Source organism: Manis javanica, chromosome 8 (assembly GCF_040802235.1).
Source record: "Manis javanica isolate MJ-LG chromosome 8, MJ_LKY, whole genome shotgun sequence".
NCBI classification, from domain to species: Eukaryota; Metazoa; Chordata; class Mammalia; order Pholidota; family Manidae; genus Manis; species Manis javanica.
Window position 1 is genome coordinate 22817666 of NC_133163.1, and position 25725 is coordinate 22843390.

At 41.2% G+C, this 25725-nt stretch overlaps 1 protein-coding gene and 1 long non-coding RNA gene across 38 annotated transcripts in view; one reads left to right on the top strand and one right to left on the bottom strand.

Annotated features, from left to right (window-relative positions):
• Nucleotides 1-14738, top strand: part of LOC118972600 (uncharacterized) — a 31509-nt gene extending 16771 nt beyond the window's left edge. The window contains exon 3 of the long non-coding RNA XR_005061634.2: nucleotides 1019-14738. This is a non-coding gene — a long non-coding RNA (uncharacterized lncRNA). The remainder of the gene's footprint in view (nucleotides 1-1018) is intronic.
• NRXN3 (neurexin 3) overlaps nucleotides 1-25725 on the bottom strand; it is a 1528794-nt gene that overhangs the window by 360263 nt on the left and 1142806 nt on the right. For all 37 annotated transcript variants that reach the window (XM_073242064.1, XM_073242063.1, XM_073242059.1 and 34 more), the window contains one exon: nucleotides 18113-18294. In XM_073242064.1, the coding sequence (XP_073098165.1) occupies nucleotides 18113-18294 (182 nt within the window). The remainder of the gene's footprint in view (nucleotides 1-18112; nucleotides 18295-25725) is intronic.

The following is a 25725-nucleotide window of genomic DNA, read 5'->3' on the forward strand; positions in this document are numbered from 1 at the left end:
TGGGGGTTAGCAGTAGAGTCTGAGCTCACAAAACAGTACTGTTCTGTTTAGGTTTAAAAAAACAACAACACATGCACACACATTTTTCCTACTGTGTGAAATGAATTGTTTGGTGCCAGTTCTATGACCATGGCCTCCCCGGCATAGAGATGTCACTGTTCAGACAAAACCTAAACAGCTAAATTGCACAGAATTCAGCATCAAGTCTCATTATTCTGCATTATAAGTTGTTCTCAAAGATAAGTTTGGTTTTCCTTCTCAGGTTCGGGTCCACAGAAAAATTCTTTGTTAGTATCTATACCAAACACTAACTTCTAACAAAGGTGCAATTTGTGAAAACCCAAGAAAACTTTCTGATCATGCTTTCTGTGTTCTTTCATATCCATTATAAGATGAGAATGTTTTTGTTCTTATTATCAAAAATTGATAATTTATGAGGGGGAGGCCAATGATAAATCCCCTATTCCAGGAGAAGGTCTCTCATGATACGGTGAATACCTAGTTTTGGATGAAACACACTTAATTGTTCTTTGGAGAATCACTGTACAGTGTCATTCTTTGAATCTCTGCAGAGACCAAGCTCAAATAAAAGATTAAGACATAGAGAAAGGAAAGAAAAAGACTTCTATGGTTTTCCTCAGAGCTGATTACTGTGTCTGTGTCTCAGCCCAATGTTTGCATGTGTTTAATGCACACACACAGCTTGACGGAGGAAGCACACACTCTGTGTTTTGCTGTGTTTGGGTGTGAATCAAAGGGAAACACGTGGTTCCATTCTGTTGCCTGCGGCATTGAATTAAGGGAAGGGAAACTCCTAATTTGTACTGATACTGTCACCACAGGGGATGATCCTATAAACCGCAGGGGGTTGGGGAAGGAAAGCTCTAGGTAGATGTGTAGACAGGACAGTCCAGGCAGGCTTGGAAAGGGTACCAGAAATGCTGTGCCAGATCTCCCAGGGAGGGGGGGTTTTCGTTTGTTTGATTTTGGTCTTTGTCTTTTTTTTTTCCTTGGCTAGAACTGTTTGGATGCTTCGAGCAATTTCCTGTCTGTGAAATATAAATGGATGTTCTGAAGGGGAGGCCTGCACAATTACCAAACAAAACAAGAGGAATGGTCATAGAACAGAAAAAAATTGGTCAAAAGGAACAGAAAATGAGGGTGAAGATGTTACTCTTTTTTGCCTCATTTTGGTACCGAAAACCAATGGGAGAGGTTTGTGGTGGTGGTCACAGTAGAACTCCCACCTACTGAGAAGGCCTTGATTAAGAATAGGAGGGATTCATATGGAGACTTGGGAGGAAAAAAGTACAGAGATGGAAATAAAAGTTCCGTGGGGATTTGCCAGTTTGTTGATAAATTAATTAAATGCATATGATATCACATTTTCACAAAGTTCTGCTGAACTCAGGGTCTGACTGCTTGTACCCCTGAGGACTCCCCTACCAGAATAAAACTCCATGAGATCAGAGAATTTGTCTGTCTTGTTTACTCTTGGACCTCCAGCTCCTAGAACTTACCAGTCGTAGGAGCTGGTTGAATAAATAAGTAAATATATTTTTTTCACTCGAGCAGATCTAATCTTTTCAGCCCTCTTTAAATTGAAGTTAGGAATTCTATTCCTCTCCTCTGCCTCTTTTATAAATCCAAGTTTGTCATGTTACACTCTTGCTTTCTGCCCCTCTATTCTATTCCCAACTAAACCTCAGAGAGATTCTGTCTTTTTTTCTTTTTTTAAAGGTCTATGCTTTGTGGATAGTCAACTATCCCCTGGCGTGCTCACAGTATTCTGACGTGCTCACATGTCAGACCAAACTCATTTTCCTCTTTCAAGCTGTGGGTAAAATTGCAATATATCCAGGATCTCTCGCCTGCCTTCGGGCATCTCCATATCAATAGGTGTTTCCAAGGGGTGGAGAGAGAAGTAGTTCATCTCCATATCAATAGGTGATTACAAAGGGGATGGAGAGCTAGTGCTTAACTGGACCAGAGAGGTTTTCTGGGATCATTTGTGCAGCTGGATCACAAGAGACATGGACAAGCAGGAGTAGACAACTGCTTGTGTGCAAGAAATAGGTTTCTCCCACTTTATTTCTCCCTTTGACTGATTTTCGCTTCAAAGGTTTATTTGCCCCGGGCTGGAAACCTATTTTTCCCCCGGAGTTACACAAGCTTTAGAATTGAGTATGAGCTTTGCTGTTTAGCCATGCCACAAAATCACCTCCAGGACTGGTGATCCAGGGGGCAAATATGCAAGCTTGCTAACTTTAGGAATGGGACATCAAGTCAGGGGCACACTGAACAGATTCTGCTCCCACTCCAAGAAATGTGATTTCCACTGTAAAAGTTTCTCTTTCAACTTTTTACTCTTTCTACCACTAGCTATGAGAGACTAACAGACTAGTGGATGACAGCCTAGGGCTGCTGTGAAGACACTCAGATCTAGTTTTAAATTAGAAATATAGAAAATTAAATACTGACTGCAGAGAGACTAAATGTGTTTCTGTGTTATTTGAGATCATTTAGGATTTTCAAGCAAGGATATCAGAAGCCTTCTAATATGGCACTTTATCACCCAGAAATACGAGACTGCATTTATTCAATAATCTCTGCTCAGATATAGTACATTTGAAAGGATTTTTGTTAAAATTTGGGAAAATTTGCCACTGAACCTCTTGGTCCACTATATTGCATTCAAAGCCTGAGATTAGTTTCCAAGCCCCTTTTGCATAGCAGTGTTTAAGAGAGTGGTTTGCGGGTAATTGGGCGCCTTATGCTGTTGATACAAACCCAAATACTGGGAAGCAATAAAATGTAATAGAAAATGAATTTCTTTGAATCCAAAAAGAAAGTGGCTTACTTCCAATTCCATATTCTGCTTTAGTCACAAGGCTGTGCTCCATCCCTCTATTTCTGTTTACCATTCTTAACTGTGTAGATATTTTTAAAAATCACAGCTCTGCTAAATTCACCACATCCAACTTCAATATTGAATGGGTAATTATTGAAAGTAGTATATATGGCATTGAAATCAAACAAACCGGTATTTTAGTAATATTTTAGTAATATTTCTTTCCTGTAACACTGGACAAATGGTCACTTAATCCTCTGAGCCTTGGTCTCTTGATCTCTAAAATAGAGGCAATCCCACCAGTTGGCAGTGTGGTGAGGATTTAATGAGTGACTAACACACTGCCTGGACAACAGCAGAAACAGAGGTTTGATGCATGCCATCAGGTAAGAATATGAGTTTGTAGCCATGAAAAGCCAACTGTGTTTTTCTTATATGCCCCCTGTTTATTATTCTTGCTAATGAAAGTATAGCCTTCCCAGTCCAGACATTTCTTCTTCCCTTTTCCATCCACCCAGTTGGCAACACCTGTCGATTCTATCTTTGCAAATCTTTTATTTCATCCTCATTACCTTCCTGCAATCATCGTCATCATAGAATAAGCTCCTAAAAACACTTTCCCTGGACCACTTAAACAGTAACCTGCTGTTTTCCTTGAACCTACTGAAAAATTATGCTTTCAACAGAGCCAAAATGGTCCTCCTGAAAAATCAAGCTTTGGGAGTTTGCTTGTGAACTTTCAATGTCTCTCCATTCCTTTCCAAAGCTGTCTATCAGTGTGGCATTGAAGTCCTCCCACTGTGGTTCTAAATCACCAGGCAAAAAAAGTTAAACAAAAAAAAATTTTAAACATGACTATCATTAGTTTAGCAGTTACTGTGAAGGAGACACTCGTTATGCATTTTACATATGTTATTGTAAATGTTCATATAGATTTCCAAGATGGCATTATTACTAGTATCTCCATTTTATAGAGCAGATAATTCATCTAAGATCACAGAGTTGGTTGCAGACAGAGATAGACCTTGAATCACAAACTTGCCCCATTTTCTTCCTGCTATTCCATGTGCTCTGCCTTTTCCCTCGAACTGTTTATTCCTGTCAAACTAATACCTCCCTAAATTGAGACTATAGCCTGTATTTCCTTCCTTGAGGCTATGCCCATGTTGGCATTTTCATCTGACCTGATCTCTCTTCAGGTTCCACCAGTCAAAATCTGATCCACCCTGTGTTCATTTCTTTAATCTCTTCAATAAATAATATTCTTACCTTCCTTGGTACATACCAATGCTGCCTTAAAACTGAGTCAAATGTACAATCTTTATTTCCCTCCTTGGTGTTTATTTCTCCAACAATTCCAAATAAATTGCTGTTCTACAAATGTGTTTGAATTAAAACTGTCACCACTACATTTTCTAGTCTGAAACTTTCATTAGGAACGTAGTAGTGATTAAGAGTCAGAACTGGATTTGAATGGCTGCTGAAGGCTACTTTGGGAAAATCTTTAGCTTCATTTGTAGGATCTGAAAAATCAAAAGTTAGCATAAGTGCATAAGTACAGCCATCTTAAAGGGTTAAACACCACCCTCTAGCCTAGGAGAAGGAAAATTATTAGAATCTTGAAAAAAAACAAATTAGTCAGCCAGTGTTAAATGTAGTGACCTTCAGTTAGCTAACCTCAAATCAGTTAATCATGAACACCAGGTGGTGGGCAGCTGCAGCCTTCAGACTGCTAACCTTGGTCGGATAGTCATGCATACCAAGCTTATCTTGCTAAAACACTGTGTAAGAAAATACTGTCTTTTTGAAAATGCTATGCTATAAAAACCTCTGGCTTAGACTATTCGGGGTCCTCGTTGAGACCCGCTGCGACGGGCTAACTTGGACCCCTGTTAGCTGGTTCCTGAATAAATTCCTCTTGCTTGTTGCATCAAGAGACGTCTTTAGTGAGTGATTTGGGGCGGCGTCCTCCTCTGGGAGAATCCAACATTTTGGGGGCTCGTCCGGGATCGTGCGCTCACCCCGCTTCACTCCCGAAGCCGTTCTTGGAGGAAGAGGTAAGGTTAGTGGCGCCTTGAGTTGTCTGTGTTCTGTTTTCTGTTTTTCAGTGAGACCGGTCGGAATTCTGAAAGGGTACCCTCTGTCTGGCAGTCGTCCCGATCCCGTAAAGGGGTCGAGACTGCAGTCGGTAGACGTACTTGGAGCACCGCAGGCTGCAACCCTGGGGGACGCCTCGGGGAGAGTGGAGGGCCAGGGACGCCTGGTGGCCTCTCGTCTGTTTTTCCAGCAAAGTGAACCTGATGAGATAGGGTTGATTTTTGGGCGCCGGGAATATCAACCCTCTGATTCCTTTCGGTTTCTGTTTGAAAATCTGAGAAAAACAAAAAGCGGCCGCTGTGTGTCTAATGTGTGTGTGTCTTTGTTCTCTGTGTCTTTTACGTGCCTGATTATTGTTTTACTGACAATGGGACAGACAGTGACGACCCCCCTTAGCCTGACGTTAGATTATTGGACGGAAGTCAGAGCGAGAGCGCATAACTTGTCAGTAGAAGTAAAAAAGGGACCATGGCAGACTTTCTGTACCTCCGAATGGCCCACCTTCAATGTTGGGTGGCCCTCGGAGGGGACTTTTGATCTCCCCACTTTATTAGCAGTAAAAGCCATTGTCTTCCAGGATTCGCCTCAAGGACACCCGGATCAGCAACCCTATATCGTGGTCTGGCAAGAGTTGGTGGAAAATCCACCGCCCTGGGTGAAGCCCTGGGTGCAGAAGAAAACGGGCCCTCGAGTTTTAGCTGCCCAGACCCAACCCCAGAGCAAGGGAAAAGAAACTATTAAAGTTTACCCTGACACTCAAGATTTGCTTATGGTTGATGATCCCCCTCCTTATCCTCCTGCCCCTACGGCACCCCCGGCCCCGGCACTGCCAGCACCGGCACCCCCGGCCCCCTCAGTCCCTGATGCCAAGGCAGTAGGACCGGCTCCGGGACCTGCCCAGGGAACTCAGCGCCGCCAAGGGGCCACCCTGGACCCACCGGGTATTTTTCCTCTCCGGTCTTATGGAGTTCCCATCCTTGGGGAAGAGGGGGAGCCGCCCTTCCAACCTTTGCAATATTGGCCATTCTCCTCTGCTGATTTATACAATTGGAAAGCTTCCAGTATACACCTGAAGATCTTGCTTGTATAAACAAATTAGGGTTCAAAAATTCCTCGCCCCACGAGATATATAAGTCTGAAAAAGGGAAAGTTGTTCTGCCCCAGAGAGAGGCAGAAAAATACTTAAGGCAATTACATCAATTGACACATCTGGGAGCAAAAAACCTAAAGACCCTGGTTCGAGACTCCCCTTATCATGTTATTAGATTAGGAAAATTGGCTGACGAGGTTGTAAGAAATAGTGTTCCCTGCCAATTAGTGAACGTGAGTAAAAATCAAGCAATATCCGGGAAGAGACTTTGAGGAGATCGCCCAGGAGCCTATTGGGAAGTTGACTTCACTGAAATTAAGCCTGCTAAGTATGGATATAAATACCTTCTAGTTTTCCTAGACACATTTTCAGGATGGACAGAGGCGTTCCCCACCAAAACTGAGACAGCTCAGACGGTGTCTAAAAGGATACTTGAAGAAATATTTCCAAGGTTCGGAATCCCCAAGGTAATCGGTTCCGATAATGGACCTGCCTTCGTTGCCCAGGTAAGTCAGGGATTGGCCAAGATCCTGGGGACAGATTGGAAATTGCATTGTGCATACAGGCCCCAGAGCTCAGGACAGGTAGAAAGGATGAACAGAACTCTAAAAGAGACCTTGACTAAATTGTCCATAGAGACTGGCTTACGTGATTGGTTAGTCCTCCTTCCCTTCGCCCTGTTTAGGGTCAGGAACACTCCCGGCCGCTTTGGACTAACGCCTTTTGAAATAATGTTTGGGGTCCCGGCCCCACTCCAATCAGCTCATCTTCATACATTCCCCGAATGTACAACTAATAAGTTTCTGCTTGAAAGGTTACGAGCCTTGGAAGCCGTGCAAAAAGAGGTGTGGGCCTCCATTAAGGAAGCCTATCGGCCAGGGGACCTCTCAGTACCTCACCAGTTCCAGGTGGGAGACCCTGTCTACGTGAGAAGACACCGGACGGGAAACCTCGAGCCGCGGTGGAAGGGACCTTTTATCGTCCTCCTGACTACTCCCACAGCCGTGAAAGTAGATGGTGTCTCTTCCTGGATACACGCTTCACATCTGAAGAAGGCACCCCCACCGGACCCAGACTGGCGAGTAGCTCGGACTAATAACCCCCTTAAACTCTGTCTATATAGAAAGAACCATGTTGCTAGCGATTCTGATGTTTCTGCCACTTCCAACCCTCCAGAACCCCAACCCCCATCAGCCCTATAGGCAGACATGGGTCCTGACAGATGGACAGACTGGTAAAACCCTTAATGAAACTGCACACACTGCCCCTCTAAACACGTGGTAGCCAGATTTGTACTTTGACCTCAGGGAGCTTTTTGGGCTTACGCAAGGGAAGGAACACAATTACCATACCCTACAAAAACGGGCACTCGTTAACACTGCTCAAGGATGAGCACAAGGGTTCTGGGCCTGCCCTGGCAATCTAAGAAATAACTGGAAAACCTGTGGGGGCTTAGAAAGTGTTTACTGCAAAAGCTGGAGTTGTGTAACCTCTAATGATGGGCCTCGGAAGTGGGCAGTCAGGAATCGAGATTTAGTTAAATTCACTTTCAGAGACCCTGACAACAGGGTACCCCAAGTGTGCGTGCAATTTAACCAAGAACAGGCCAAAAATGAAAAGTCCTGGGTGACTGGAATAACTTGAGGTTTTCAGCTTGATATAGGCCGTTTCGCCTGGGTCGGCCCTTACCCAAGCGGACTCTTAACTATCAGACTTAAAATCGAAACCCTTCCGGCCGTCCCAGTAGGACCGAATATTATTTTACAAGATCAACCATGCCTTCCAACTCCAGCCCCGAAGCAAACCCTAATTCAACCAGTAGACCCTGTCATTACTCCTGCTGTCCCCGTCCTCACTCTTGATTCAGTGGCCCCCTTTTCTAGCACCGGGCAACGCCTCCTTAACCTCGTTAAAGGGGCTTTCCGAGTTCTGAACACCACCAATCCTAAAACTACTGAATCTTGTTGGTTGTGCTTCTCTTCTGGGCCGCCTTATTATGAAGGATTAGGATTGTTGGGCAGTTTTAACAGGACAACCCGTCACGAGATCTGTAGCTGGGGGAGCCATAGGAAACTAACCCTGACTGAAGTAACTGGAAGAGGAAGATGTTTAGGTACAGTTCCCCCCTCCCATAAAGCTTTGTGTAATGAAACCATAGCTGTAACCTCCTCAGGTGAACATGAGTATCTAGTCCCTCCTCCTGAGGGATGGTGGGCTTGTAACACTGGAGTGACCCCATGTGTCTCTACTTCTGCCTTCAACTCTTCCCGTGATTTCTGTATCATGGTCCAGCTGGTGCCCAGGTTGATGTATCATGATGATCTCTCATTCGTAGCTGAATTTGAACCTAGGCGTAGATATAGAAGAGAGCCAGTCTCGCTGACCTTAGCTGTATTGTTAGGGATAGGTGTCACAGCCGGAGTGGGAACGGGGGCAGCCGCTATTGTCCAAGGGAACCAACATTATGACAGGCTAAGGACAGCTATTGATGAGGACCTAAGGACCATAGAGCAATCCATTACAAAACTTGAAGAATCTCTGACTTCCCTCTCTGAGGTAGTCTTGCAGAATAGACGAGGGCTGGATCTGTTGTTCCTAAAAGAAGGAGGACTGTGTGCAGCTTTAAAAGAAGAATGCTGCTTTTATGCAGACCATTCTGGAATAGTAAGAGATTCAATGTCAAAGCTTAGGGAAAGGCTAGACCAGAGAAAGAAAGAACGAGAAGCCAGCCAAGGGCTATTTGAATCTTGGTTCACTAGGTCCCCGTGGTTTACAACCCTGATATCCACTCTGGCTGGGCCCTTACTCATCCTTGTGTTGCTCCTCACTTTAGGACCCTGCATACTAAATCGGCTGATAACTTTTGTTAGAGAAAGAGTGAGTGCCGTTCATGTGCTAATGTTGAGGCAACAATATCATTCACTCACCCCACAAAGAGACACAAACATTCCATGATTGGAATGCCCCTGAAGAGAAGTGGGGAAATGTAGGATCTGAAAAATCAAAAGTTAGCATAAGTGCATAAGTACAGCCATCTTAAAGGGTTAAACACCACCCTCTAGCCTAGGAGAAGGAAAATTATTAGAATCTTGAAAAAAAACAAATTAGTCAGCCAGTGTTAAATGTAGTGACCTTCAGTTAGCTAACCTCAAATCAGTTAATCATGAACACCAGGTGGTGGGCAGCTGCGGCCTTCAGACTGCTAACCTTGGTCGGATAGTCATGCATACCAAGCTTATCTTGCTAAAACACTGTGTAAGAAAATACTGTCTTTTTGAAAATGCTATGCTATAAAAACCTCTGGCTTAGACTATTCGGGGTCCTCGTTGAGACCTGCTGCGACGGGCTAACTTGGACCCCTGTTAGCTGGTTCCTGATAAATTCCTCTTGCTTGTTGCATCAAGAGACGTCTTTAGTGAGTGATTTGGGGCGGCGTCCTCCTCTGGGAGAATCCAACAATTAAACATTAGTTGTTTCGTTTATAAAGTGAGGATATTAATAGTGACTACCTCATCGAGCTGTTGTGAGCTTGTAATAAGATACTGTAAACAGAGTTCTTATACAGTGTCTGGTACTTGGTACTTTGTCAATTTATATTAGTGGTAAGTGATGGTAATGGTCATAAAAGAACATGATATATAAAGATATAATCACAAATAAATGTAGGAAATAATAATCTGTGGCATTAAATTACCTGCCATTTTATAGAAAATATAGTAGAAAAATAAACTGAATTAAAAGAAGTTAACTAAGGAGTAGAGACTAGAATATGAGACTTAATTGCCAATCATCTCATGTCATCCTGAGTATGAACTGACTTCAGGAGGAAGGTTAGCTTGGTCGATCAACAGGGCTTATCTAAATGTCTTTAAGTGATGCTAGGCTCCAAAGGTGCCATCTCAGGCTGGAGAATGATGGGTCTGGCTGTCAGAACTATCTTTGAGGCTAATACAGTTATACAGCTCCCTCTGCCATCTATCAGGGAAACACTAACAAGTTAAAACAGCTGCAGTGACAGCATCAGGATCTAAGTGTATGATGCTATGGAGTAGGTGGCTAATGAATTCCACCATCAATATGCTGAGCTTCCACGACTTCTGACTGCAGCCAGGGCTCCAAAATCCATCATCTGTAGCTTCAGGGAGTCACTGAGTTATTTCTTGCCCTGTTGCACTGAACACTACCCCAGGAGTAATGACTAGTCACAGTGCAAGCGGTGGGTCAATGAGGTAATTCATCCATGCCACAGTGTTAAGTTAGGCTTGCCATTAAGGCATATGAGCCCCAGCTCTCACTTGATGGTACCTCAAGTTTCCTTTGCTTGCTGCACTTTAGATTCATTTGTCTAAAAAGCTTCTGCTATTCAGAATTTGTCCAGGTATTCGATAATGACAGCATCCAGGCTATAGGCCACGAGGTTGGCTTTCAACCAGTAGGACCCTGACTCTTCCTTAGAATTTTATGTTACTCAAGTTAAAACCTCAGAGGCCTCATTGAAGTCTATATGTTATTTAATAAAATAAAACATATTGTTTTCTCTGATTTAACAAAATGTTAATTAAAGAGAAAGTTACCAATGATGTTAAAAGCTGTCCATGACTGAAGGCTCACTATATGGCAGGAGTTATACAAGAGTTTCCTATAGATCATCTCAGTGTGTAGAAAACCTGATTTCTCGTGTTTTAATTACTGTGGTCTTTCAAGTCCTTTAGCTCTGTGTGAGCTAAGGTTGATTACAGTAGCTCCAAAATAGAGCACCTTGCCTGGTACATGAAAACACCCAATTTACATCTAACGAATGATGCTTATGAGCTAAATTCTCTTAATTGTAACTTTTATGAATCCATATTACAATTGCACCAAAACATGACTTTCATCTGCTAACAGTCAAAGGGTCACTGGTGTAAATAATAAATGAGAAAGATATGGCCATTTGGACTCGGCTTCTCATAATTGTCTCAAGCCATAAAATATTTTCTACACACTTTGTCAGCTCGATTTTTATAGCTGTGCTACTGTACATTTCATCTGCACAATAAATTTATCATTCATGTTTCTTTCATATTTTGAGGAAACAAAATCTGTGAAATGCCTTTATCTGTATACGTGTGTTTATGCTCCCAGTTTACTCGGCAGTGGCCGCTACTCATCTCCACGCAATTTGCCTGAATCCACATTAGGCCCCTCTTTCTAGTAATGAGTCTTTCTAGGCCCTATTAACCCCCAAGCATATAGCAGGCCACTTATGTCTTTATCTGCCAGGGTGGGTCTCAAACCACTTTTATACTGCGCAGACTACAAAGGTTTTGCTTTCCCCAGGCTGCTACTTACTGTTACTGTTTCCTCCCCTCCTCCGCCTGCTCCTCATCCTGCTCCTTCCTTTTCCATTTTCCATGGTTCATACAATCAAAGAAGGAACTTCAGGGCAGGGCAGGCTACACCTCTACTGGGGAGTGTGGAGCTCTTAGGAACATGACACTCAGGGGCAACAGGAGCACAATACGTTACCTTGTGACCGTGTGTGGGCACATGACGTCCCCCGTGAGACACCACGGAGGCTGCGGGATCCGCTTCTCCTGCTGCCCAGCCAGGCCTCTCCCACAAGCTAGCAGGGCACTCCAAAAGCGTCAAGCACGGAGCTGACTTTTTTTAAATGCTTTTGATCAGATAAAAATAGGAATCTGCTTACAGAAAAGGTCCCAGCAGCCTTTTAAAAATATTTTAAATGAGACTTAAAAGAAGACTCTACTTTCAATTTTAAAACATATTCTTCCTTTTGCTAATTTTTTTTCTCTAATGAAGTCATTTCTTTCTCAATATTTCATCAAGAGAACTACCATCCTACCTATGTGCAGTCCTTTTGCTAATAACAAGGAAGTTCTGAATACTTTATTTCATTTGAGCCTCTAGAAAACCCTGTCTCATAATATTTTTCATGCCCATTTTAAAAGTAGAGGAATGTGGAGCTCAAAGCGCTGGAGTGACTTACCCAAAGCCAAATAGCTCATTGGATACTGACAGGAATGAGACTCAAATCCGAATCTTCTGATTTCAGATAAAGTACAGGACTCTCAAACAACACAGGGGTTAGGGACATTGATCCCAAGCAGTCGAAAATCTGTATATAACTTTTGACTCCCTAAAAATTAATTAGTAGCTTGCTGTTGATGGGAAGCCTTACCGATAACATATTCAACCGATTAGCAGATACTTTGTAAGTTATATGCAGTAGGTGCTGTATTTTGACAATCCAGAGAGCTGGAGAAAAGAAAATGTTTTTTTTTTCCCAATCATTGCAAATATTCAAACATTTTTTCTAGTATCTTTATTGGAAAAAAATCTTTGTGTAAGGGGATGCACACAGTTCAAACCCATGTTGTTCAAGGGGTCAACCAGATATTTCTCTGCTATGGCATGCTGCCACTCAAAACCAAGGGTGGAATCAAAGTAAACAGATGTGATAGAAATACACTGGGAAAAATAGAGCTCTGGGAAAGCACACACCAACACTCCTGCAAGTAGCTGCCTCTGGTCCAGCTTACATAAGCAGTCGCTTCCTCAAATCCTCACTTCCAAGCCTGCTTCCACCCTCTCCAACTCTGCCAGGACGGAAAGGCTGAGCTGGGAGCTGCCGGGAGGATCCCCAGCAGGTCCTCTCCATAGAAGTGGCTAATGATCTGGAAAAGCTCCTCAGCCCAGAAAACCCAAAGAGGCCTCTTCCACTAAGAACAAATAGCAATGAAAGGAAATACAGAGCCAACCAGCAGTGAGCAGCACTGTGGGAACCGAAATCGCATCTGTCGGACACCTTTGTTATTTTCTTGTTCTTTCCCTCTTTTACTGTGTCACCAGTCTCAAAAATGGCAACATTCCTCTGCGTTCCTCTGAAGATGACAGTTGCCCCAGTCAAATCCAGCTCTGCCACTGGCCCAACCCAGAGGTGAGTCTAAGCTAACAGCCACTTAGCCTTGCCAAAGACAAACCCAGCAGTTGTTGATGGTTCACTGTGAACAGCCCACACCGAGACAGCCAGAGGATGCATCCAGGCCAGCAGTTTATAGATACAGCAGAGGTGAGGAACAGGCCATTTATCATAATTCATCTCTGCTTCCATTTATTCTCCAGGAGTCTATTGAAATGCTATAAATTATGGAAAAACAATACTACACAAACCAAACTGAATAAATACCCAGTTTCCCCAAACATGACTTTGAGAGAATACTGCCAGCCTTTTTTGGGGGGAGGCAGTTTCTAGAAGGAGGAACTTTGCCATTGTGAAAAGGGGGTCAGTCTGGACAGCAGACCTTTGTCCTCTCCTATCTTGGTCCATGTAAGCATCTGCATTGTAAGGCAGGAGGGAAACAGCTCAGGGAAGGTTACAGATCCTTGTCAAACAAAACAGATGCCCTGACACATAAATTTCCACTGTTCCTGAAAGGCTCATAATTAAAAAATGAATCCAAGAGGATTTACTGTAAATTACACACAGGGACAAAGAAATTAATAGGATATCTTTTTTCAACCCTGTATTAACTACTTAAAGAGAAGCTAATTGTTGCCCAGTTCTCTTTGACCTTCTATTTTATAGGTAGAAAAAGGAGGTTGTCAAGAGTTGCTATGACGGTAATAGCAAGCACTTTGTGGTAATCTTTTCTGTGGTCCTATTCAATTTTTTCTTTACTGTACAAATGAAGGTGAGTGTAACATGACACAGCTTCAAAGAGTCTATGGTGGGGTTAATAGGCAGATGTCACTTGCAAGTAATAGCAGCTCCTTTCCAAATATTTAGCAGACTCATTCCTCAACAATAGATTTCAGTGGAGGAAACTTACATGTGAAGTAATAATTTTTAAAAATCCCTTTCCTCTGAGATACCTTCCCCTCCGCAGAATTTTATTTCATGCACACAGACTTCAACAAAGATCTTCTTTGTCTGTCAAACACATTTCATCTCATTAATGTCATGATTAATAATCGACACAGAAGACAGTACATATAAGCTAATTTGAAGCAAAGAATCTCAAAATTATTTTGATCTCTTGTTTTTTCCTGATTTTTAAAAATCTAATTGTTGTCTTGTTCAACACCTATTGTCAAAGCCTTTTTAACCATTATGAGCTCCCATGAGTGGCAAGATTTTCGCTTTAAAAGGAACCAGTGGAAGAAAAAAGAGCTCCGCTCCTTTGGCCAGAACAACAGATGATCTGAGTAAGTTGTAAAAAAGGAAAAACTGTGCCCCAGCTCTGTCTTGGTGCCACTTTCTTTGCAGTGATTCTTTCTTGTAGGATATCAGTGCCTTCATTCTGCCCAAGTTTCCTCCATGTATTCCCGCCATCCCCCTAAAGCCTGAGGGTCCCCAGATGAGTCCTGTGCACTTCTCATGCATTCCCTCCAATGCTCCAAATAAAAGCCAACGTTTGTCAGAGCAGCTGCTGTGAGAAGCACCGTGGTAGGACTGTCTACTTCAAACCCATCACTAAATGATTCTAGAGTCTCCAGAGCAATATGAATTTAAGAAGAAACCTATTTTTCTAAAGTTTTTTAATGTGTGGAAATTTTAGGATGACAAGGAAAAGAAATGGAAACTTTCCAGTATGTGAGAGAAGATGGTGTGTATGTTAGAGCAGGTGTAATAAACGGGCAGCATCCTCTCCCAAGTCCCGTTTCTAGTGGAAGCCAGAACTCTGACCTATTGGGTCTGCTTGCCGTGTAAAACTTATGGTGAGAGATTGAGAGGCACTGAGAGCTGGTAGGCAAGATGAAGCCCTTTTGCAATGCCTGCTCCGGGAACTCCACCTAGGCAGGTCTGTTCTAGAAGGATGCTCACCTCAGGGTCAGACTTGCTGAGCATTTTCTCTTCCTTCAAATAAGCTAACTTGGGAGTAAAAAGGGTTTATTCCAATGACAGTGTTAGTGCTGCACAAAAAACTTCAGGAATTCTTAGAAATTGCCTTCAGCACCAATTCATAAAACACAAACTCCCAACCTCTCTCTCTCTCTCTCTCTCTCTCACACACACACACACACACACACACACACACACACACACACACACACACACACACACAAACATACAAACACACACACACACATTAATTTTAGAGCTTATACTTGTTTTTCAGCAATTTATTAGCTTACAGCTCATCAGAAGCAGCACCAAAGTACTTCTGGTTGTTTGCACAATTAACGCCCACACTCTAAGACTGGAGCTTTGCCCACATTTAACCCACACCTTCAAGCAGATCTGTGTCCTCAACCCCAGGCTCACTCCTTCCTTTTTTCTCCCTGCCCCTGGGGTTTACCCTGTTTTCATCTCAGCTTCATGTCTGCCATCACTTTATACTCCCCCGTTGGGTTTCTCTTCTCCCAGGTGAACCACAGAGTCAATAAAATTTCCCCTCCTGCCCAATCCTTTCCACTTCTGTTAGTAGTCCTTAAATTCTCTTCTTTTTGAGTAATATTCTTTAGTACAAGGACACAAACTGCATTCAATAAACAAATCCACATTTTACAGATTGTAAAAGTCATATGAAAGTATCCTAGAAGGTATTTACGGCTTTATTTTCATGGTGTATCTATGTAAGTGTCCAACAAAACACAGGTTTTGTAATCAAGTCTTTTGATCTACTTGGATTCCTTTCTTACCAAGGGTGGTAAGGACACATCGCTTTGCTCCACCCATTCTGGCCTCAGTTTTAGTCACACGCTCTGTACATTGACACAAGGAAGTTTAAAGCCTAAAGCGGGGTCATCAAAGTATAACCTGCAGCCTGTTTTTACAAATAATTTTTTACTGAAATACACACACAGTCACACACAGTTTTTATCTGTGCATAGACACCAGAGATAATGTACTAGGGAATTAAAAATGGCTTGCAAATTACTCGACAGTGAAGGGATCACATGCTCAAAAGGGCCCTGCACATGTTGGGTTCATTCCAAATGGATCTGTTTTCTACACATCACAGGGTCTCTTATTCTCTTCTCTAGAAAGATCTGATGATGTCATTTCCTAACCCAGGCTCTGAAGAATAATCTGTGGGACTTTCTAGAATGTTTAAGCAATAACAGCATCACAGGAATAAATCTGTAGTATCCAAAGGGGCTCTTTCATTTTGATGTAGTTTCTTGTATTTTTGCTTTTAAAATGTTAAAGTGGTATGTTATGGTTCCTCTGAGAAGTTTCATTTTATCCATTTTATAAAAACAGTGCCAGTTTCATGTTAGCTGTCAGAAAATAAGAGACCATCTCCCTTAAAAGTGGAGATGCCCTATAAAACGTGGATGGGGAGAAATGGGTAAACTGGTAGAATATCATGTGACTCAGAAAAGATGCTCATGGCTGCGCCAAATCATATTTTTCTTAGTAAGTCACACTGAACAAAGAAGGAAGATAAATCACTGTGAAAATGCAAGTGAGCTGGTAATAATAGCCTAGTTATAGCTGCCATGAAATAGACATTAAGTTATATGCAGCATAAATCTCCCCGAGTTCGGTAAATTATGGTGGTCCTTCAAGGCCAAATAAAGATGAACCGTACAAACTATGGATGCCTTTCTCGGTATTCCATGGCATGGAATTTTTAAATGCTTAAGTTCAGTCTTCCTAGTACCTGCTGTTGCCAAAGCACTTAGGAAAGCACTGAAGGGTCACACGTCTATTCGAGATCCTCTTCCACATTTGGAGAGGATCACATCTACCCAGTCCTTCCCTGCCCTCCTAGTGGAGTCCCACCCGACTCTGGCTTACCCTGAAGCCTTATACTTCAAGTTGATGGTGTTTCCAAGGCATGTGCGGAGAGCAGGTGCTGGGGGTGGAGGCCCTGCTTAGAGGGCTGGGCTTGCTGCCCTGGTTCTAGCCCATCCACTCTGGAGACCAGCAACAAAATCTCACTCTTCTGTCCTCAGTAGAGCAGCACATTAGCAAAACTCGGATTCAAAGATTCCCAGTAGATGTTCCTTTTCCTCCTTTTTGGAGGTTGGTAGCAATCCCCAGTTGATCTTTCCTCCTAATGGCATTTCCCCCCCGCCCCCCCTGCTACTTAAATGGAATTCTTATTGCTCCAAATTAAATCCATTCTTTCTGGCCTTGTCACTGCTAACTAATGAGAACAATTCCTCTCTTTGCTCTTGGTGGCTGCATTTGGGGTACTTATGGATGAGAATCATATCCTTCTTTAGCCTACTTTCTTAACTGCAGACTGCGCAGGTGATAAAATGGGTTAATTGTTGCTATAAAAATATTTTCTATCCTCATAATGAAGTAATTTTTTCCTCCAAATCATTTTAATTTCTTAGAGTTGCTCTGTGTTCTTAACGATCTGCCGTGACTGGGGGAGCAGGCCTACTGGGTTTCTAGATACGAGCGAGATGCTAGATACGCAACGCCCGTGAACGTGCCAGTACAACAACGGTGCCGTTTCCTTCTTGCCCCACTCACTGTGGCCTCATTTTTTATCACGTGTTCTTTCTTCGTCCAACAAGGAACTCTGCGGCCTGGGGCAGAGGCCACCAAAGTATAGCCTGAACCTATCTCTATACATAAACCTTTACTGGAATACAATCACACACATTTTTTATAAAAAACGTATTGTCGTATTGCTTTCACATTCCAGTGGCGGAGTTGAGTTGCTTTGATAGAAGCTGTATGATCCAAATCCCAAAATATTGCTCTCTGGCCCTTTAGAGAAAAACCTTGCTGACCTCCAGCCTAGAGATCATGAACATTCAAGTTGGCTTTACTATTCCACCTGGTAAAGAGAACCAGACCAGGTGAATCTATTTACACCCTGGCAATCTGCTCAACGTTTCAGAACAGGCCAAGCCACACAGTTGGCAAGGGACCTAGACCAGAAAAGTGTTTGGTGTTTTCTCCCTGGGGCACCCTACGGGCATCATGGTTCACATCTGAAGGGAAGAATGAGGCTTACCACACAGATCCCCCCTTGGATGTGGCAAATGTTATAAACATATGTCCCTTTGCTGTGTCTCTCTAGAATGTTCTGCATCTAGCTGGCTCACCAACTCAGATCACCAAGAAGACAAGAGAACCCAGGCCGAGGCCCGGTACTCACTATGTGCAGCTGGAGGAAGTCACCGAGGCCCGGAGCACTGTCGATGCGCACCAAGATGCCGTCCTTCACAGTGGTGCTGAAGCCCACAGCGAGGCGGTCCGAGCGCGTGCTGGGCCTGTCATTGGCCGGCCAGGTGTAGAGGATGAGACCGCCACTTTTCCCGAAGATGTACGTAGCGCCAGCTGTGAAAGCAAGGAGAGGGGACGTCAGGGGGTTGTACTGCACGTTGCCAGCTGCAGGCACACTGTTGAGACCCCAAAGACAGCTGCAGAGAGGAAACGGCCCCCAAGTGCCAGAATTGGGTTACTGTGAGAGACAGCATCAAAGCCTTAGAAGGTGGCTGTCACCCCAAATTAAAGATGCAGGCAAAATGAATTAAAAACAAAGCAGAGAGACATTCCTAACATCTTCTGTTCCTGCTGCACAATGGCAGAGGGCAAACTGCATGCTGGGTCGGAGAGCTTTGGTATATTGTGACAAACAACTTTTCTGACTTCGTCAACAGCAGGATACGCTTTTCCATCTCAGCTAGGACAGGCACAGACAGAAAGCTAATTCCCCGGTCTCTTAGCCATCATGATGATCCGGCCGGGGGAGCTGGAAGCAGTTCCAGGATGCCTCACAGAACTGGAGGGAACCTACAAGTCAAAGCCCTTATTCCTTTCACGCCTGCACTTTCCTCCACCACCACCCCTCACCCCATCCCCTCACCCTGGAAAAGAAAGCACTAGACTGAGAAAATCAAGTTAGAGGACTAAAAGCATTTGCCTAGTTCACTATTATGTTGCTATTAAAAAGGTGATAAAAATTAAATTCCAGGGGACTTTTAAAAATTAACTTCATTTCTTTTCCTTAGCAGTGGTGTTTATCTGGCATTATATAACAGTTTCCATGTCCTTTTCCAAACTAAATCTCAAAAATAAGATAAAGGAGACAGAGAAAAAAAAGGCTCGGTATAATGAATTTTGAACATGACAAGTGGTATCGTCAGTCATAATTAGTGGGCTTATCAGTGTTTTCACTATTTATTTGTGTTTTTCCTATTATTATTGCAAACCCAGGGGTTAGTAAGAATATATTCATTTAAAAACGCTCAGAAAACAAGCAGGATGAAAGATGAAAAATGAAAACAGTATTTCTATCTCATCAATTGAAAAAGCCTATTTTAAAAACAAGTTTTAGGACCTGCATTTGGGGAAAAGCACTTAGATTTGGTAGCCAGAATAGACTACACCATGGTAGTTTCTCTGGTTCTTGTATGCTACTCACAGTGACTTCTGTATGTTACTCTTCTCTTATCAAAGAACATTTGGCACCAGATTATCTTGTGTTTCCCACTGAATGTGCCCAATCCTTGAAATTATTTTAAAGCACATTAGACAAGCATTCAGATAGCTTTAGCATTTACTAAAAATCTCAAGCACTGGTCCACATTTAGTTTGCAGAGGATATTGGGCTGAATTATGTTGTCTGAAGAAGAAATGAATTATGAGGCTTGTTTAGAAATAATGAACTGCTATGAGGCTAAAATTAGGAGTATATGTCATATGTCATCCTTTTTTTAAGTACTAAACCACATTATATTCTGAGGCATACAGAATCTAATTTTCCTCTTTGAAAGGTCACTATACTAGTTGCTCCAATACACTCAGTTTATATATTACATGTGACATAACATTGTTTTCCTTTTATGAATTTCTCAGTCCTTAGGGAATGGTGTCTGGAAAGCCTTCTACAGTTGTCTGGAGGATTTGAGATTGTGGTATGGAAAGCATAAGATTAAATCTATATGCAAAACAATGTTCTTCACTATCCACAAATATCCTCAAAGCTTCTTAAAATTAGAAATGTAGATATAATGAGCTACCCTTGATGTTTCTCCATCTGTGGAGAATTTAAATAATGCCCTTTCTGTAGATGATTACAAATATCATCACCACTCCCTTTATTATTTATTTGGAAAACTGAAGGCTATTCAGCGATTCATGTATAGAATCACCAAAATGCAAACTAGGCTGTGGCATTTTGTGGTAATTTATAAAATCTTATCCTATTTTATAGTGAATACACAGTGGATTCTGCTACCGAGGTAAATCCATACTTTATCAGGAAATAATTTTTCACTGCAAAAAGAATAAGTCAAAAACTGTTAAGAGCCATACATATGTATTTGCCTTACAGCTTGCAAAGCCTTTTTGAATTCATTAGCTGGATCTTGACAACAATCGTCCAGGATAGTTCACTTGTTAACACTGTTTTGGAGACAGAGACCTAAACAAGTGGTATCTTCTTTAAGTCTCCAGCTTAGCCATCCTGCTTCTCAAAGCCTGTCTTCACTATATATCAATCATAACTAAATATAGTTCTACAATAAACTATACCCGTAATGACAAGTTGACTGTATTTCATTCTTTTCACATCTCCTCTTAAGACCAAAGTGAAATGAAAACAAATCCATAGCCCCCAAATCTGGCATGTTTTCAAAACCTAGTCTGGCTTTCTCACCCAACAGGTAACTCTACAAACCTGCTACTCTGTTAATATTTTTTACCCACTGTCCTGTTCAGTAATTCTCAATATAAAGACATAAAGAATAAGAGTATTTTAAAAGATAAATATACAACTTACATATAGTGGTTGGGAGGTCACCATGCCTTCAGTGTTTTTTTGAATTTTATTTTGATATCGTTAATGTTCAGTTACTTGAACATTATGGTTACTAGACTGCCCCTATTATCAAGTCTCCCCCACATGCCCCATTACAGTCACTGACCATCCGCATAGTAAGATGCTATAGAATCATTACTTGTCTTCTCTGTATATACTTCCTTTCCAGTGTCCCCCCCCTACATTATGTGTGCTAATCATAATCCCCCTTTTTCCCCCTTATCCCTTCCTTCCCACCTATCCTCCCCAGTCCCTTTCCCTTTGGTAACTGTTAGTCCATTCTTGGGTTCTGTGAGTCTGCTGCTGTTTTGTTCCTTCAGTTTTTGCTTTGTTGTTATACTCCACAGATGAGTGAAATCATTTGATACTTGTCTTTCTCTGCCTGGCTTATTTCAGTGAGCATGTGCAAATTAAAACCACAATGAGATATCACCTCATACCAGTAAGGATCGCCAATGTCCAAAAGACAAACAACAACAAATGTTGGCGAGGACGTGGAGAAAGGGGAACCCCCCTACACTGCTGGTGGGAGTGTAAATTAGTTCATCCTTTGTGGAAAGCAGTATGGAGATTCCTCAGAAAACTCAAAATAGAAATACCATTTGACCCAGGAATTCCACTCCTAGGAATTTACCCTAAGAATGCAGCAGCCCAGTTTGAAAAAGACACATGCCTTCAGTTTTTAAATACACAATGAATGAAACCTCAGGATGAAATATTAGGGTAAGTTGAGGTAGAATCTGATCGAGAATTATTTTTATTGCTTCTGTGCTGAATTTAGAATTTCACTGTGTTAGATAATTCTAACTTTGTAGGTGAAAAGGCATGAAAGATACAAAGTCCTTAGTTAATGGCTCATTCTGCTGCATAAAAATAAATACTAAAATATGTATTCTTGATACTGAGTTTGCTAGTATTGGTGAAAAAAAGACTCTTAATGCTCCCACAGCGTTAGAGGAAGCAAGTTAGTAGTTACAACATTCTACTCTGATAACCTGTTGTACTTTCCCTCTTCAGTTAGCTTTGTTATCTTGCATGATTGTTAAAGATAAATACACATTTCCTGTTAATTTTAATATAAAATGCCTAAAGTCCTGTTGGGGGAGGGCATGGAATTATTTTACTTTGCATTTTCAAATTAAAAAGTTAATTTTGTTATTTTAAAATGTGGTTTACACATCAGCTTTTTTGGGAACAGCCTAGGAACTGTAAGAACCCTCTTTAATCCATTACAGATTTTCATTTCTAAGCCATGAAATACCACATCACATGCTTTCTCCCTCTGAGCACAGTCCTGATTGCAGGTTTCTCACTGTGTTCCATATTGCTAGGGCTGAGATCTTGCTACATTTATTTACACTCAGAAGCATGTAAATTTCCTGCTTGCTGGCAAAAAATGATCTATTGGACTGAAGAAAAAGTTGCTCTGGTGGTATTTTGGCCATTTAATATTACAGGATTTGTAAGTCTGCAAGCAGCTGAGGTGGTTTTGCTGAGTTCCAACTAGCAAGTATTTCAGGAATGAAATCCCACTGCCACCATTAACCAAGATAAAGTGGATACATTTCATCTTCAACTGGTCAATTATGACATTATTTAACAAACCCTTTCTTGCAAAAGCACTGAAAAAATAGGTTTGGCTTATTGTTTTCATCATTGGCTATTTACTGGGATGAAGCTGACAGTGATTCTGGCAGAGCTGGATGTGAGGGTCTGAGTATGCATGTTTGAGTGTGAACTCTGTGTGTGGTGTTGAGCAGGGGGCAGCACAGGCTCATATGAACAAGTCCTGGGGAACAGTTTAATACAGTTATACAAAAAACTGATTAAGGAATGGCCTATGGTTCCTCAAGGAGAATGAAGGATAACATTTATTCTATTTCACACATTTCTCCATACATCGTTCTTAAACCGCCGTGTATATTACTGCTGATTTCACTAAAATTTAATGCCATTATTGATGGAAAATCAACTTTTCTTCATTTTAAAACACTTGGATAATTATTGTTATTGTGGTTTTGACTTATAAACTTTATGGTCCTGCCATTATGACAATGTTTCTATTTCTAATCCGATATCCAAATAGCATATTCCTCTTTTGGGAGATGGCCAACAAGAACAAAATCATGACCATATTTAAGTTTTACATTAGGCAAAAAATAAGATATACACATATGCATATATATATATGTATACATATATATGCATGCATGTGTTTTGTGTGTATGTGTATAAAAAAATAAGGAAAGTTTAGATAGAAATACAGTAGACTACCTGGAATTAATTTAATTTTCCCATCAAATAATTATAGGTAAAATGGCTCCAGAAATGCATTTAAATATAATGTTGTTCATATATTTAAAAAAAATAAAGAAAACTAAAAGCAGACCAGTTTTCCCTGAAATAACCCTCAATTGGTATTGAAATATAACAAGTTTGGAAGTATCTCCTAGGGAAGTATCTCTCCTAGCCTGAGAGAGTCAAATGTAAAGAGAACTAGATAATTTACTTGTGGGCAACTGAAGCAGGTAGAATAATAAGTAATAAAATAAGTCATAATGTGTAAACCACCTGGTAGATAAACTAGGATAAGAAACAAGATGTCAAACTCTTACTCTAGTGCTTTTTGAACATTGCCTGAGAACTCAGTATAAAATCTCATGACACCTAAGTATCTCTTTCATCTTTTGTTATTTCAGTTTCCTTATTCCTTATTTCTATTTTATTACTCTGTCATCAACCTTATCCACATTTGTGTTATTTATTGTAAATTGGTAAATCCTTTCAGAAAGTAAATGGATTATCAACGACATTAGAATAGGTATGCCGACAGATGCAGTTTTTACTATTAACTTTAAACTATCCTTTAATCCTATGTTATGATAGAGTTAATAAGACTAAAATGGAAAGACTCCAAAATGAAGACAGAAAGCTCAAGGATCTTGTAATGGTGGCCTGAAAAATATAGTTTCTCAGTTTTATTTATTTAGTTTGCTCTTTGGTTCCCCTTATACGCACCTCCAGCCGTTTTGGGAGTGTCCGTAACAGTAGGACCTTACATTTTCAGAGCATTGAATGTTTTTCATTGAGAATCTCTCACTGGACGCCTCTTCCCCCAATACTCTCTTAAGTGTTGATAGCAAACATTTTTGCTACTGTTCTAATAAAAAAAGAAAATGGAGGCTCAAAGAGAATAAATGACATGACCTAGTGTTTAGTGATGGAGCTGAAAGTAGGACCGGATTGCTCCTGTCTTTGCTTTGCTCTTTTCCCCTTCATCAGGCTGTCCTGCTGACCCACAGGATGAAGCTTCCCTAAAGGAATCCCTGAGGGCGTAGAGCTCCCCAGGGAGGAAGAGGATGGAAAAACAATAAACAACAAAATCTCTGTATTACAGAGGGAGCCACTGGGAAGTATAAGGAAAATGATACAGATTTCACAAACAGCCCTGCAATAAATTCGTTGAATGGATGATTTATTATCATCTAGTTTGTCTACTGTTTATTTTTTTAAATAAGCACCAAAACCAATGAAAAATAGTCTTAAAGCAAAACTGAAGGGACTGGACCTTAAGAGAGAAATTTCATTTATTTTTAAAGAACATCCTTTATCTTGGCAAAGAAGTGATCAGATTTACTGCACAGCTAACTGAGAAACTGATGACATTGCCTAAGAGTCAAGTGTATCACCAGGGAGAGTGAAGCCCCATTTCTTAAACGATGCTCAGGCAAGGTGAGAACTCCCTGCACATGTGACAATGTCTTCCTCCTTCTTGATGGAAGAATGATTAAAACCAAAGGGCATTAAGCCAGAAAACACAGAGGCAACATTTCAGTAATCTGGAAGAAAGATTTCAATTCAAAGACTTCCCAGCAGAACCAATATTGGTTCAGTTTAGTACAAATTCTGCTTGGTAATTTTGTTGCTCAAACTTGTAGACACAGAGAGAAGTCCTTACATATTGTATCTAATGCTAAAGTTTCCATTGGAGTTGGTGGGAGAAAAACTGAGAACCAAAAATGTCTGCCTGTTAACCCAATTTTTTACATGAAGAAAAAAGTCCGCCATGATTTAATTCTGGTGGTAAAAATCATCAAAAAGCCATTTTTCGTGGATAACTCTATGTTACGTATGAATCCTGTTCTTGCAAAAATGACTCTGGCTCTTTGCTGGGAATGTTATCATGGATTTTTCCAGGGAGTCTGAAGAGGAAGCAAATAATTGTGCTGTTTCCAAATCTGGTACCAACAACTGAGATGGCTTGCTGCTGTGACTCTTTATATATACCTGTACCAGCCCAAAGTTTGAGTAAAATAAAGTCACACATAGTTTCTGGGCACATTCACGAGTGCTGAAAATACACTGTGACCCTTTCTGAATCTTTGAGGTAGTGACATTTTCAGAAACACATTACATCAGAAAAACATTTTTAAAAGCTATTTTCACTCATCAGATTACAAGATTCTTCCCCTAGAAAAAGGAAGTTGATTCATGATCGAGTATACAATGCTTTCCACATTGAGACTGATCTAAAGATAAAGCTTCTAGGGCACACTTAAATTCCTTCTTGTTTAGAAGAATTTTCATTAGCTTATTGTTTTTCCTTTGGAAAATTATTTCTTTTATAAACCTTTGCTGGTACTAAGCAATACTACAATACTGTTAATACTAATATTAAAACTCATACTAGCTATATGTAGGCATCATTTATTGTATAATTTAGTATACAGTATATTTCAAATTCCTATACCTTTCACTTTAGATGTTGTTGCTGTATTAGTTTATTAAGGCTACTCTACATAGACTGGTTGGCTTTAACAACAGAAATTATTTCCTCACAATTCTTGAGGCTAGATCTGAGATTAAAATGTCAGCAGAGTTCATTTCTTTTAAGGCCATTCTCTTTGGCTTGTAAATGGCTATCTTCTCCTTGGGGCATCACCTGC